The 13,051-nt window shown below is 44.4% G+C and overlaps 1 protein-coding gene across 2 annotated transcripts in view; it reads left to right on the top strand.

Annotated features, from left to right (window-relative positions):
* Positions 1-13,051, top strand: part of NCAPD2 (non-SMC condensin I complex subunit D2) — a 31,369-nt gene that overhangs the window by 3,225 nt on the left and 15,093 nt on the right. For both annotated transcript variants that reach the window (XM_080658583.1, XM_080658584.1), the window contains exons 3-12: positions 5,957-6,032; positions 6,538-6,596; positions 7,073-7,254; positions 7,540-7,682; positions 10,290-10,417; positions 10,491-10,614; positions 10,796-10,943; positions 12,173-12,370; positions 12,715-12,849; positions 12,948-13,035. In XM_080658583.1, the coding sequence (XP_080514709.1) occupies positions 5,957-6,032; positions 6,538-6,596; positions 7,073-7,254; positions 7,540-7,682; positions 10,290-10,417; positions 10,491-10,614; positions 10,796-10,943; positions 12,173-12,370; positions 12,715-12,849; positions 12,948-13,035 (1,281 nt within the window). The remainder of the gene's footprint in view (positions 1-5,956; positions 6,033-6,537; positions 6,597-7,072; positions 7,255-7,539; positions 7,683-10,289; positions 10,418-10,490; positions 10,615-10,795; positions 10,944-12,172; positions 12,371-12,714; positions 12,850-12,947; positions 13,036-13,051) is intronic.

Genomic DNA, 13,051 nt, shown 5'->3' with positions numbered 1-13,051 from the left:
AGAGTCCCCTGGTCCCCTCAGCCCCCCAGCTGCCCAGGGCCTGCCCAAGGCGCAGGCAAGCCTCTAATGGTGGCTGCCCAGCCTCCCAGGGCCAGCCAAGGCTTATGCTGCTGGCAGTGGCAGCAGCAGAGGTGTGATGGGGGCATCACCTTCCCCTGATCGCTGGGTCGCCTCCCACCCCTGAGAGCTCCCGGACTGTGAGAGGGGACAGGCCGGGCTGAGGGACGCCCCCCGCCCCCAGTACATGAATTTTCATGCACTGGGCCTCTAGTAAGTTCTATAAATATCCAAAATCAGATCATTTGATTTGTCCAACAGGTATATACTAAGGACATGCTATGTGCCAGGCACTGTTCTAGGCAACACAATAGTAGACAAGATGAGTTTTCTCAAGGCTCTCAACAAGTAATAAGTAAATATGGAGTATGTTGGGTGATTGTAAGTGCTGACAAGAAAAATAAAGCAAGATTAAAAAAGATAAGTTGTGCATCCCCAGGGACTGGCATTTTGTGTTGGATGATCAGAGAAAGCTTGCTGATAGGTGACATTTGAGCAGAGACCTTAAAGCGAGGGAGTGATCTATGCAGATCTCAAGGCAGGGCATTCCAAGCAGACAGAAAGCCAGTGGATAGCATGTCAGCCTGAGTACTGAAGAGACGGATTCCATTTCCAGTCAAGGGCATTTACCTCAGTTGCACCTGCTCTGGTTAGTGAGTTTGTGGGAGGCAACCAATTGATGTGTCTCTCTCACATCGATGTTTCTCTCTGTCTCTCCTCCCTTCCATTCTCTCTAAAAATCAATGGAAAAATATCCTTGGGTGAGAATTAACAAAAAAAAAATTAAAAGGATTACTCTGTTGAACAGAGACTGTAAAGGGCAAGGGAAGAAGCAGGGAAAGTAGTAGGCTATTACAGTAATATCAGGTAGCTTGCCGGGGGTGATAGCAGTGGAGGGGATTATAAAGGGTTAGATTCTGAATATTTTTTGTGTTGTTTTTTTTTAATTGATTTTAGAGATAGAGAGGAAGGGAGAGAAACACTGATTTGTTGTTCCACTCATTTTTGCATTCATTGGTTGGTTCTTATATGTGCCCTGATGGGATTGAACCCAAAACTTTGGCATAAGAGGATGACACTCTCCTAACCAACTGAGCTACCTGATCAGGGCCTGAGTATGTTTTGAAAGTAGAGTAATAGGATTATTGTTGGATCAGATTGGATTTATGGGGCTAGAAAAAAAGAATCAAGGGATTGCAAGGCTTTTGACTTGAGCAACTAGAAGAATGGAGTTGTCATTTATTGAGACCAGGACATGAGAGGAGCAGATTTAGACTGTGGAATTCAGGGGAGAGGTCCCAGCTAAAGATATTTGAGATTTGATTTTCAGCATGTAGAGAGCATTTAAAGTCATGAGATTGGAGTGAAAGTATTTGGAGAAGAAAAACAATTTGAAGTCGTAAGACCAGAGACAAGTCCAACATTTAAAGACTACAGAACCCGGCCATCATGGCTCAGTAATTGAGCATTGACCCATGAACCAGTAGATCACAGTTCAGTTCCCTGTGAGGGCACAAACCTGGGTTGCAGGCTCAATCCCCAATAGGGAGCGTGCAGGAGGCAGCCAATCAATGAATGATTCTGTTTCATCATTGATGTTTTTATCTCCCTCCCCTTCCTCTCTGAAATCAATAAAAATATATTTAAAGGCTAGAGAGATGAGAAAGAACCTATAGAAGAAACTAAGGACCAATTATTGAAGCAGAAAGTGAATGAAGGTGCTAAATGGGAGTTACATTACGAGAACATTACAAAAAGGAAAGAAGAGATCAACTGCAAATTGAGATTACTGGATTTAGCAATTTGGCAATTGCTGGCAACCGTGATAAAAGCTGTTTCAGAGAAGTAGTGGTACAGGCTTATGAGAAAATGGGAGGAGAGAGATTAGAGATGGTGGTAAGTTTAAATAACTTTGTTTTGCTTTAAGGGGTATCAGAGAAATGGGGTGGTAGCTAGAAGGGGAGGTAGAGTCAATGGGGGATATTTTTGGTAAGATGGGTAGCATTACATGTGTCTGTGTTGAATGGGAATGATCAGGGAAAAGCTAATGATGCAGAAGGGAGAGGAAACAATTATTGGAATAATATCTTTTAGTAGGTAAGAGTATGTGATCTGGTACATGGTGGGGGGGTGGGGAATGGTTTTATTAGAGCATGGATAATTTATGTGCAGTAGCAAAAGAGAAGGCAATCTGAGCACAGATGCAGGTAGTGCAGGTAAATACAGAGCTTGTGGCAGCTAGAAGTTCTCTTCTGTCCCAATTCTGTTTTCTCCATGAGATAGGAAGTGATGGCTTTTTTATTATTATTAATATATGTTTTTATTGATTTCAGAGAGGAAGGAAGAGGGAAAGAGAAAAATCCATGGTGAGAGAGAATCATTGATTGGCTGCCTCCTGCAAGTCTCCCACTGGGGATCGAGCCCACAACCTGGGCAGAATCAAACCTGGGACCATTCAGTTCGTAGGCCAACGCTCTATCCACTGAGCCAAACCGGCTAGGGCGGGAAGTGATGCCTTTAACCTAGGATGAGTTAAGAAAGAAGGTCTTGATGTCATAAGCAGAGGAAAGTGAAAAATTGCCTAGAAGGAAGTGAGTAACCTTAGGAATTTATAAAAGGCTTAAGAAATAATCCTATATAATAAAAGGCTAATATGCAAATTGTCCCCTCAACCAGGAGTTCAGCCAGGGGGCAGAACTGGCCCACCACCTGCCTGGGGGCCCCTGCCCCCCCAGCCAATCAGCCAGATCCCAGCCGGCTGGACCCCACACGTGCACAAATTCATTCACCAGGCCTCTAGTAAATCATAAGTTTAAAGAGAATAACCAGCATGGTGGTGTGTTTGTTTGTGTTGTTTTGGTGGGATTTTTTGTTTGCTTGTTTTTGTTAATCCTTACCTGAGGATATTTTTTCCATTGGTTTTTAGAGAGAGGGAGAGACATCGATGTGAAGGAGAACATCGATTGGTTGCCTCCCGCACTCGCCCCAACCAGGGCCAGGGATCCAACTTGCAACCCAGGTACATGCCCTTGACCAGGAATTGAACCTGCCATCCTTTGGTGTGTGGGCCAATGTCTAACCACTGAGAACACCAGCCAGGGCAGTAAATTTATTTTTTATAAGGTGTGGGTTAGTAATTCTGAAACAGCTTTATGTGTATACTAGGTTAATTAAGCTAATACATAAATGAACTCACGTGTTTAATATAGACAGATAAAATAGGTGTGTGTGTGTGTGTGTGTGTGTGTGTGTGTGTGTGTGTGTGTGTATGTGTACATACATATGTATATACTAGAGGCCCAGTGCACAAAATTCGTGCACGGTGTGGGGGGTGTCCCTCAGCCCAGCCTGCACCCTTTCCAATCTAGGATCCCTCTCACAATCCAGGACTGCTGGCTCCCAACTGCTCCCCTGCCTGCCTTCCTGATTGCCCCTAACCACTTCTGCCTGCCAGCCTCATCACCCCCTTACCACTCCCCTGCCAGCCTGATTGATGCCTAACTGCTCCCCTGACAGCCCGATTGACCCTAACTACCCTCCCCTGCTGGCCTGGTCACCCCTAACTGCCCTGTCCTTCAGGCCTGGTCCCCCCCCCAACTGCTCTCCCCTGCAGGCCTGGATCCCCCCAACTGCCCTTCCCTGCAGGCTTGATCACCCCCAACTGCCCTCCCTTGCAGGCCTGGTCCCTCCCAACTACCCTCCCCTCCTGGCCATTTGTGGCATCCATCTTATGTCCACATGGGGGCAGCCATCTTGTGTGTTGGAGTGACAGTCAATTTGCATATTACTCTTTTATTAGATAGGATAGAGACCTGGTGCACAGGTGGGGGCTGGCTGGTTTGCCCTGAAGGGTGTCCCAGATCAGGGTGGGGGTTCCCTTGGGGCATGGGGTGGCCTGGGAGAGGGGCCTGTGGTGGTTTGCAGGCTGGCCACACCCTCCGGCGACCCAAGCATAGGCTGGAAGCAGGTATTTGGGATTTATTTATCTTCTATAATTGAAACTTTGTAGCCTTGAGCAGAGGCCAGGGCAAGCAGGAAGCTTGGCTTCCTCCATCACTGGGGGCAACCCAAGCCTCCTGCTTGCTCCAGCTCCGTGGCTGCCGCCATCTTGGTTGGGTTAATTTGCATACTCGCTTCTGACTGTCTGGTGGGCGTAGCAGAGGTACTGTCAATTTGCATGTTTCTCTTTTATTAGATAGGATCCTGCTTTTCTCTACTGAGAGGGTCTAAAAGCAATGATACTTCAATAGCAGTAAGCCAACTAGTGCCTATAACTTGCTTTCTACATACCATTCTCCCATAAAAGGAACCAGAATTCTGTTGAGAATGTTGATGCCAGAACAGGGTCAGTAAAAGTACAAGATGAGCTAGAACATCATGTGGTACAAGAAAGTATGAGAGTACAAGTGAAGGGGACATGTCAGGACACAGGCTAAGTTGAAGGCGCTACCAATAGTCAAGTTTGGGATGATTTGACCAACAAAATAAATAGTAATAGGAATGGATTAAGACAGAATAAAAGTAATATCCATGAATCCACTCTGATATAAATAAATAATTGAATGAATAAATGAGGGGAAAGGCATAGCTCATCCTCTTAGTGGCATTCCCATTAGTAAGTGTAGAAGGAATGATGGAGATAGAAAAGTCACCATTTAGAAAATACCACAATAATAATTGTGACAGGCAAGAATTATTAATAGATGCTTAGATTAGTGGGCAAATATAATAAACAGGATATTTGCATAGTTTTTAAGTATCTCCCCACAAGATACTTATTATTTGCAAAGGGTAAAATAGTAACTCTACAGTGGAGACACCTGACAAACACTAAGTAATCAAAGTTAACATCACCAATACTAAGACATTGACATCACACACTTCTTTGTATGATGCATCTGAAGGACCTAATCTCCCTTCCATGGTAATTTGCCAAAAATGCAAATTAATCTAACCTCACTCTAATTATGAGACAATATCAGACAAACCCAAACTGAGGGACATTCTATACAATAACTGGCTAGTACACTTCAAAAGTGTCAAAATCATGAAAGAAAGATTGGAGGAGACTAAGGAGACAACTGAATGCACTGTGGTATGCTAGATAGGATCCTGAACCAGAAAGGGGGCATAGCTATAACTGGAAAAATTCAAAGAAGATTTGTAGATTAATTAATAGCATTGAATTAATTAATGTTAATTTCTTGGTTTAGAATAGGTATTTATACTATGTGACCATTATCTGGGAGGAAAGTACAGGAACTCTGTACTGGTTTTGCTGCTTTTATAATTTCTAAATTAAAATTAGTTCACTACTAACTACTGTAAGCTGGACAGGTCACATAACTACTTTTTCACCATTTCTTTTCCCATAAAATAGGCATAATACTGTCTGCTTTGTCTAGCTCAGAGATATGATGAAACTCAAGTAAGGCTTTACTTGTAAAACAGGACAAAATGCAAGATCTACACTAATAAAAGAGAAATATGTAAATTGACCATACCTTCGTGACACCCAGCAGCCAATCTGGAGGGAATATGCAAATTAGGCAGGACAAATATGGCGGCAGCTCCACCCCCCAGCTGCTCCAGGCTTGGAGCAGCCGGGCGGGGCAGGACGCCTGCTATGAGGGGGCCGAAGGAGCTACAGGAGCAGCGCTCTGGCCGGAGCGAGGGCCTGGGTGCCAGAGGAAAACTGGTGCCGGCAGCCAGGTGAAGGAAGGCCTATTGCACGAATCTTCATGCAACGGGCCTCTAGTATTATTATAATAGGTTACATTGAAATGAACTATTTTGTGATTCTGCCAATAAAAGCAATTAACTCAATTTTCTGCCATGAATAGAATTTACCAAAAGCGCCTCTCCCCTCTGTACTGATCAGATTCTTTCATCTTTATAGCTTTTCAGGCTGCCTTCCGAGCTCAGGGTCCCCTGGCCATGCTGGAGCACTTTGATACTGTCTACAGCATTCTACAGTAAGTAAAGTACTCACTAGTGTTTTAAAAAGAACTGGTGGTTGTTTGAACTAACTTTGCATGTTAGTCCTGAAATTCTAAATTATGTTCATTGATAAATTATTCTGGGTGCGTCCTAGCTGGTTTGGCTCAGTGGATAGAGCATCGGCCTGTGGACTGAAAGGTCTCAGGTTCAATTCGGTCAAGGGCACATGCCTGGGTTGTGGGCTCAATCCCCAGTGTGGGGCTTGCAGGAGGCAGCCAATCAATGATTCTCTCTCATTGATGTTTCTCTCTGTTCCTCTCCCTTCCTTTCTGGAATCAATAAAAAAATACTTATATAAAAAATTGTTCTGGGTGCTAATATCTCTACTGATGAGCATTTACACCAACTTGCCACCATGTTTTTTCAGTTGAGCAATTTCACATGTATTTTTAGCCATTTAGTTCTTCAAGTTAGATATGATCTGTTAGAATGGGCTCTGCAGGTTCCTGTCTCAACCCTTGTACTTTTTTTCCTTCATAGTCACTTTCGAAGTATAGATCCTGGCCTCAAGGAAGATGCCCTGGAATTCCTGATAAAAGGTGTATATGGGGGCCGGGGGGAGGGCAAGTATGGGATAGAAGGTGTTTGTTGTTTGTTTACTACATTTTACCAGCCACATGATGATATCAAGGCTGTGGTGATTCAGTTGGTTTGGCTAAGCCCAGGGACCTTTGACCTATTAGGTCTGTAATCTTGGTGGGCAATACAGAGTTATGTGTGTTCACTGTAAGGGCAGACCAACAAGAAATTCTTCCTGCTTTTGAACTATCTCTTTCATGGAGATATTTCTTCCCAGTTGCCAGGAAGAAATTGTGGTAACTGGAGTAAGTAGGGAGGGACAAGGCATGTTCATGGTTTTAGGGTCAAGGGTCCCAAAGGACTTAGCTTGTGTTGTGGCCACTGAGAAATGAAACACAGATCTTTGGTAATCTGATGGCTGCAAGTGCAGGGTGTTTAGAAGTTGGGGTATTATGAGGAAAGGGAATGAAACTGACTCCGATTCTGACGCTCACAGTGGTATCCCGCCACGCTCAGGAACTTCCAGCTATCCTCGATGATGCAACTTTGAGTGTATCAGATAGAAGCGCCCACCTAAATGCCCTCAAAATGAACTGCTATGCTCTGGTACGCCTCTTGGAATCCTTTGAGACTATGACCACCCAGACAAATCTCATGGACCTGGACCTTGGTGGGAAGGTAACGAGTTCCTGGCTCATTTAATAGGAAGGATGGTGAATTGATAGGAAAGAAGGGAATCCAATGATTCTGAAACTCCTTCCTGTTCTTATTTAGGGTTTATGCTCAAAAGTATCACAACATACCCTTCCATGACAATCAGCTTTTTTATATTTTGGAGCTTATTATACCTCTTCTGTATTACCTTCTATCTTGTCTCAATACTGGTTAGCTTAGGCACTCAGACTAGCAGATCTTGACTTTTTCCTTACTTTTTTTCTAAATGTATACATGATCTTTTTTTAGGGCAAGAAAGCCAGGGCCAAGTCAGCCCATGGCTTTGACTGGGAAGAGGAGAGGCAACCAATTCTTCAGCTTTTAACACAGCTGCTCCAGTTGGACATTCGTCACCTATGGAACCACTCAATAATTGAAGAGGAATTTGTCAGGTAGGCAGTTTAAATGACTACAGATAATACGGAGCTATGTAGAATGAGGGCTCTTTTGCTGGACCTACCTTTTAAATACTTCATTTTATGCCTCAATTGTATCTGTAATATAGAAATATACTCAAAACATTAAGTTATTAGGAAGTAGATAATGAATGTTAGAAACTGCTGTGAATTTCTCATCTTTTTTTTTTAATTTCTCATCTTTAATACCTATGTATTCACTCATGAAACATTATTTACTGAGGATCTCCTGGGTGCATAGTTGGTATCATTATAGGCACCAGAAACAAAAGTTCCTGCCCTCAGTTTATTTTATAGAGCAGAAGCCAATTTTTAAAATAAGAATATATAATATGTTTTATGTTTTATTACTATGGAGAAAAATGGAGGGGAGGGGACATTTAATGGAAGAAAGTTGTGATTTTAATTCAGTCGTTCTGGCAAGATCTCTCTGACTCAGTGACATTTGAGCAAAGACCCGGAGGAGGTCATCAGAGCCGTGAGACTATCTGGAGGAAGAGCAAGGGCAAAGACCCTGAGGAGGGAGCATGTCCAGATGTACAAGGACTAGCAATGAGGCCAGAAAGAGGGATAGGTTATAGGTCGGGGGGAAGGGGCAGTGGGAGCCAAACTGTGCAGATGCTTGTAGGCCGTCATGGTAATTGGCATTTTCTCAGAGTGAGATGGGATCCCTCAAGGGTTCCAAGCAGGACAACAGGTGTTCTTACTTGGTCTTTAACAGGGCCGTCTGGGCTGTTGTGTTCAAACAGACTATGGAGGGAAAGGAGAGAAGTGGAAGACCAGTTAGGAGGCTATTGCAGTAACTTGGGCAAGAGATGATGATAATTTAGACCAGAAAGTGTTAGTGGAGATGAAGAGAAGTGGTTGTAGTTCATACTTTTTTTTCTTAAAGGTAGAGCTTACAAGAGGAGGTGACAGATGTGTGTGAGGTTTGAGGGAGGATGACGAAATCGGAGCATTTTAAGAATGGAATTATCTGTAACTGAAATATTGGGAAGGCTATGGGGGTGTTTTGGAGAAGACCATTAGAAGTTATGTTTTAGACATACAATGTTTTAGGTGCTTATTAGATATGCAAATGTCAGATTCAGATGCAGAATGTACAAATCTGGAGTACAGGAGAGAGGTGTGGCCTAGAGATACACATTTGGGAATTTTTTAATAGCCATAAGAATGAATGAGATTACTAAATCAGTAGGTAGCCACAATAGAGCAGAAATTCAAAGACTGTACCCTGGGACACTTCAGCATTAAGAAGGTGGGGTGATGAGGAGGGACCAGACAAAGAAACTGAGAGGAGAGTCTGGCATTCAGGAAGCCATATGAAGCATGTTTCTTTTGGAGAAAGGAGTGACCAACTATGTCAAATGGATCTGAAAGGTCAATTAAGCTGAGGACTGAATTGATTATATTTAACAATGAGAAGTAACTGGTGATTTTTGTCCTATCTTTTATCATATATAGGGGTGGGCAAAGTAGTTGTATAGTTGTTTGTATGGTAAATAGTGCAATAATCCTGTATAATAAAGATGTAATATGCAAATTGACCATCACTCCAACACACAAGATGGCCGCCCCCATGTGGACACAAGATGGCTGGCAGGGGAGGGCAGTTGTGGGTGATCAGGCCAGCAGGGAAGGGCAGTTGGGAGGGACCAGGCCTGAAAGGGGAGGGCAGTTGGGGGCAATCAGGTCTGCAAGGGAGGGCAGTTAAGGGCAATCGGGCCGGCAGGAGAGAGCAGTTAGGGGTGACCAGACCAGCAGGGGAGGGCACTTGGGAGCGACCAGGCCTGCAGGGGAGGGCAGTTGGGGGGTACCAGGCCTGCAGGGGAGGGCAGTTAGGAGCAACCAGGCCTACAGGGGAGGGCAGTTGGAGGGGACCAGGCCTGCAGGGGAGGGCAATTGGGGTTACCAAGCCAGCAGGGGAGGGCAGTTAGAGGTGACCAGGCCGTCAGGGGTGGGCAGTTGGGGGCGACCAGGTCGGCAGGGGAGGGCAGTTGGGGGGGATCAGGCAGGCAGGGGAGCAGTTAGGCGTTGATCAGGCTGGCAGGGGAGTGGTTAGGGGGTGATCAGGCTGGCAGGCAGAAGCGGTTAGGGGCATGCAGGCAGGCGAGCAGTTGGGAGCCAGCAGTCCTGGATTGTGAGAGGGATGTCCGGCTGCCCGTTTAAGGCCTAAACGGGCAGTCAGACATCCCTCAAGGGGTCCCAGATTGGAGAGGGTGCAGGCTGGGCTAAGGGACACACACACACACACACACACACAAATTTTGTGCACCGGGCCTCTAGTTAATAAATAATACACGAATAAACTGTCACATACTCACAACTGTAAACCAGACTTTTGCGCACCCCTGTATTTAGGTTCTGTACAGGCATCCTAACTGGTTGCAGGTTGGTAATCTCAAAGGACCAAGTACCTATCTGAGGTCAGCAATGCAACTTGGTATGGAAGGTGGTAGATAAATGAAGAAAATTAGAAGACCCTGACTTCAGTGGCAGTAGAAATAGAATGAATGAGGCAGGCTCCCAATATAATTGAGTCCAGACAACTGATTTCATCATCTCACTTTGTTCCTTTCTCAGTTTGGTTACTGGTTGCTGTTACCGCCTTCTGGAGAACCCCACCATTAGTCACCAGAAGAACCGCTCTACCCGGGAAGCCATAACACACCTGCTTGGTGTAGCCTTGACACATTACAACCATATGCTCAGTAAGTTAGCCCTTCACCTTGCCCCTACCCTTTTCACTTTGCCCATAATTTCTCATGTTTAGTACTTCCACAGGTGCCACAGTGAAAATCATCCAGATGCTGCAGCACTTTGAACACCTGGCACCTGTACTGGTGGCGGCTGTGAGTCTATGGGCAACTGATTATGGAATGAAGAGCATAGTGGGAGAGATTGTAAGGTAACTCTTCGCTTCTAAGTTTCTAATTCTCATGTCTCTCAGGGAGAAGATAAAGAAAGATTAGAAATACAGTATATTCTCTGTATAATACTAGATTCCTTCAGCTATTATATACCAGTCTTACCTCCTCTTACTGGGAATTGAATTATCTTACTATGGCTGTGTTTTCTTTCCTGCGTAGAGAGATTGGACAGAAGTGTCCCCAGGAGCTGAGTCGGGACCCTACAGGGGCAAAGGGCTTTGCGGCCTTCTTGACAGAACTAGCAGAACGTATTCCAGCCATCCTGATGTCCAGCATGTGCATTTTGCTAGATCATCTGGATGGAGAGGTAGGTGGTACCCTAGGGATCTCAGGTTTTCTGGGGATTTATGTATGTTTTTTTACCAAAGAGGTAGCTTTCACATGAAGTCGAGTTGTCTGGTCTTATCACTGTGGCACTTCCTTCCTGTAGAGAAGCAGATAAAGTTTATTGAATAACGAGCTTATTTCAGTGTCACATTGTGTTCTCCAGGTCTGGTAGGGGAGGTGACAGTTCCACAGCTTAAGTTCAGAGAGAGTAACAGCTGTGATTCTGAATCCCATCCGTTTCTCAGGATGAAGCCTCTTCCTACCATCTGGCTTGCCTTTCTTCCTCAATACAAACCTTCTCAATCAACCCATGTCATCTCTCTCAATTCTCTCTTTTTAGAAATACATATATAATATGTTTATATATAATGTAAATATGTATATATTTTAATTGATTTCAGAGAGAAAGGGGAGGGAGAGAGAGATTAAAAAACATCAATGGTAAGAGAGAATCGTTGATTGGCTGCCTCCTGTACGGGGGATTGAGCTCAAAACCAGGAATCAAATCGTGACCTTCTGGTTCATAGGTCGACATTCAATCACTGAGCCATACTTGTCTGGCTCAATTCTCTTTTGTCCCTGAATGCCAACCTGGCCATTTCCCAAACTAATGCAGGGTACTCTTAGGTGAATATCAAGGACAAAGACGGTCCACTTGTTCATCTAATTTATTTTAACTTCTTGTGCAACACCTCCTTCTCTGGCTCTTGGCCTAGGAAATAACCCTAAACCCTCTTCTCTACCAGATTCTGTAATGGACTTGCTGGCACTGTAGGACTGATTTCTATTTCTCTGTGTTTCATTTTCTGTCAGTAAAATAGGGGAGTGGGAGGGAAGGGTGTATTTATTAGTAAGGATCAAAGATGGTGAGACCTCAGGTGATAGGTAGTCATTAATGCTTTTCAAATGTACCAGTATATTGGTGGATAGATTCAATTTCATATTTGGCTATCACCATGATTACCTGGATGAACCTTCAGGGAAAAATGGTTTCTGGCTCTTGTTTATTTTGTCTCCACATTCTTCTCTAAGCGAATAAAGCCCCTCGGGGATTCAGCTTTTTCCAGGGAAAGTTGCAGCTAAGACAAGCAAGGTTAACCTTGACTAAAGGCCTTGCCCCTTCTTAGTGCCTGGACAGGCATAAGAATTAGGAAAGAGAAAGTGAGTAGTGGAGTGCAGAGGCTTATACCAACTTCATTTTTCTCTCAGAATTACATGATGCGCAATGCTGTGCTCGCAGCCATGGCAGAGATGATACTGCAGGTTCTGAATGGTGATCAGCTGGAGGAAGCAGCCCGAGACACCAGAGACCAGTTCTTGGACACCCTGCAAGCCCATGGCCATGATGTCAATTCCTTTGTACGAAGCCGTGTTTTGCAACTCTTCACCCGAATCGTCCAGCAGAAGGTGAACAGCCTTCTGTCTAATAAAGATATATGGTACCACTCTGTATAGGCCAGAGAAAAGAGGAATCAGTGTCAAAAAAAAATCTGTCCCAAACAAGAGTCTAGAATTCAGGTGGTTACTACCAGTAATAAAGGTCTTCGTCTACCAAAGGGCAAGGATGTCTGGCTCCATTTAAGGACTGTACTGTGTCTTAACCACTACAAAGAGTACTCCTTAATTACTTTATATCCCACAGAAAAGTTTCTTTGGAATGAATAGGTAGCTCATTCAGAGTTACTTCAAGATCATCTAGAGCAGAAAGGATGATGTGGGATGTGAGCTGATCCTTTTTGTATCCCACATAGGCTCTCCCCCTGACACGCTTCCAGGCAGTAGTGGCCTTGGCAGTGGGCCGTCTGGCAGACAAGTCGGTGCTAGTATGTAAAAACGCTATCCAGCTGCTGGCCAGTTTTCTCACCAATAATCCCTTTTCCTGCAAGGTAAGTAGACTTGGGCCATCCAAAACAGAAGGGATTAAAGAAAACAAGGGATGAAATTCTGTGGCTTGGTGACCCTGATGCTCATTTTACTTTGATAGCTTAGTGATACTGACCTTGCTGGACCGCTGCAGAAGGAAACCCAGAAATTACAAGAGATGAGGGCCCAGAGGCAAACTGCAGTTGCTTGTGAGTAGTTAATGCG

This window comes from Plecotus auritus (genome assembly GCF_963455305.1).
Source record: "Plecotus auritus genome assembly, chromosome: 3".
Classification (NCBI taxonomy): domain Eukaryota; kingdom Metazoa; phylum Chordata; class Mammalia; order Chiroptera; family Vespertilionidae; genus Plecotus; species Plecotus auritus.
Note: the sequence above shows the minus strand (reverse complement) of the source record. Positions and strands in the feature narration are given on the sequence as shown.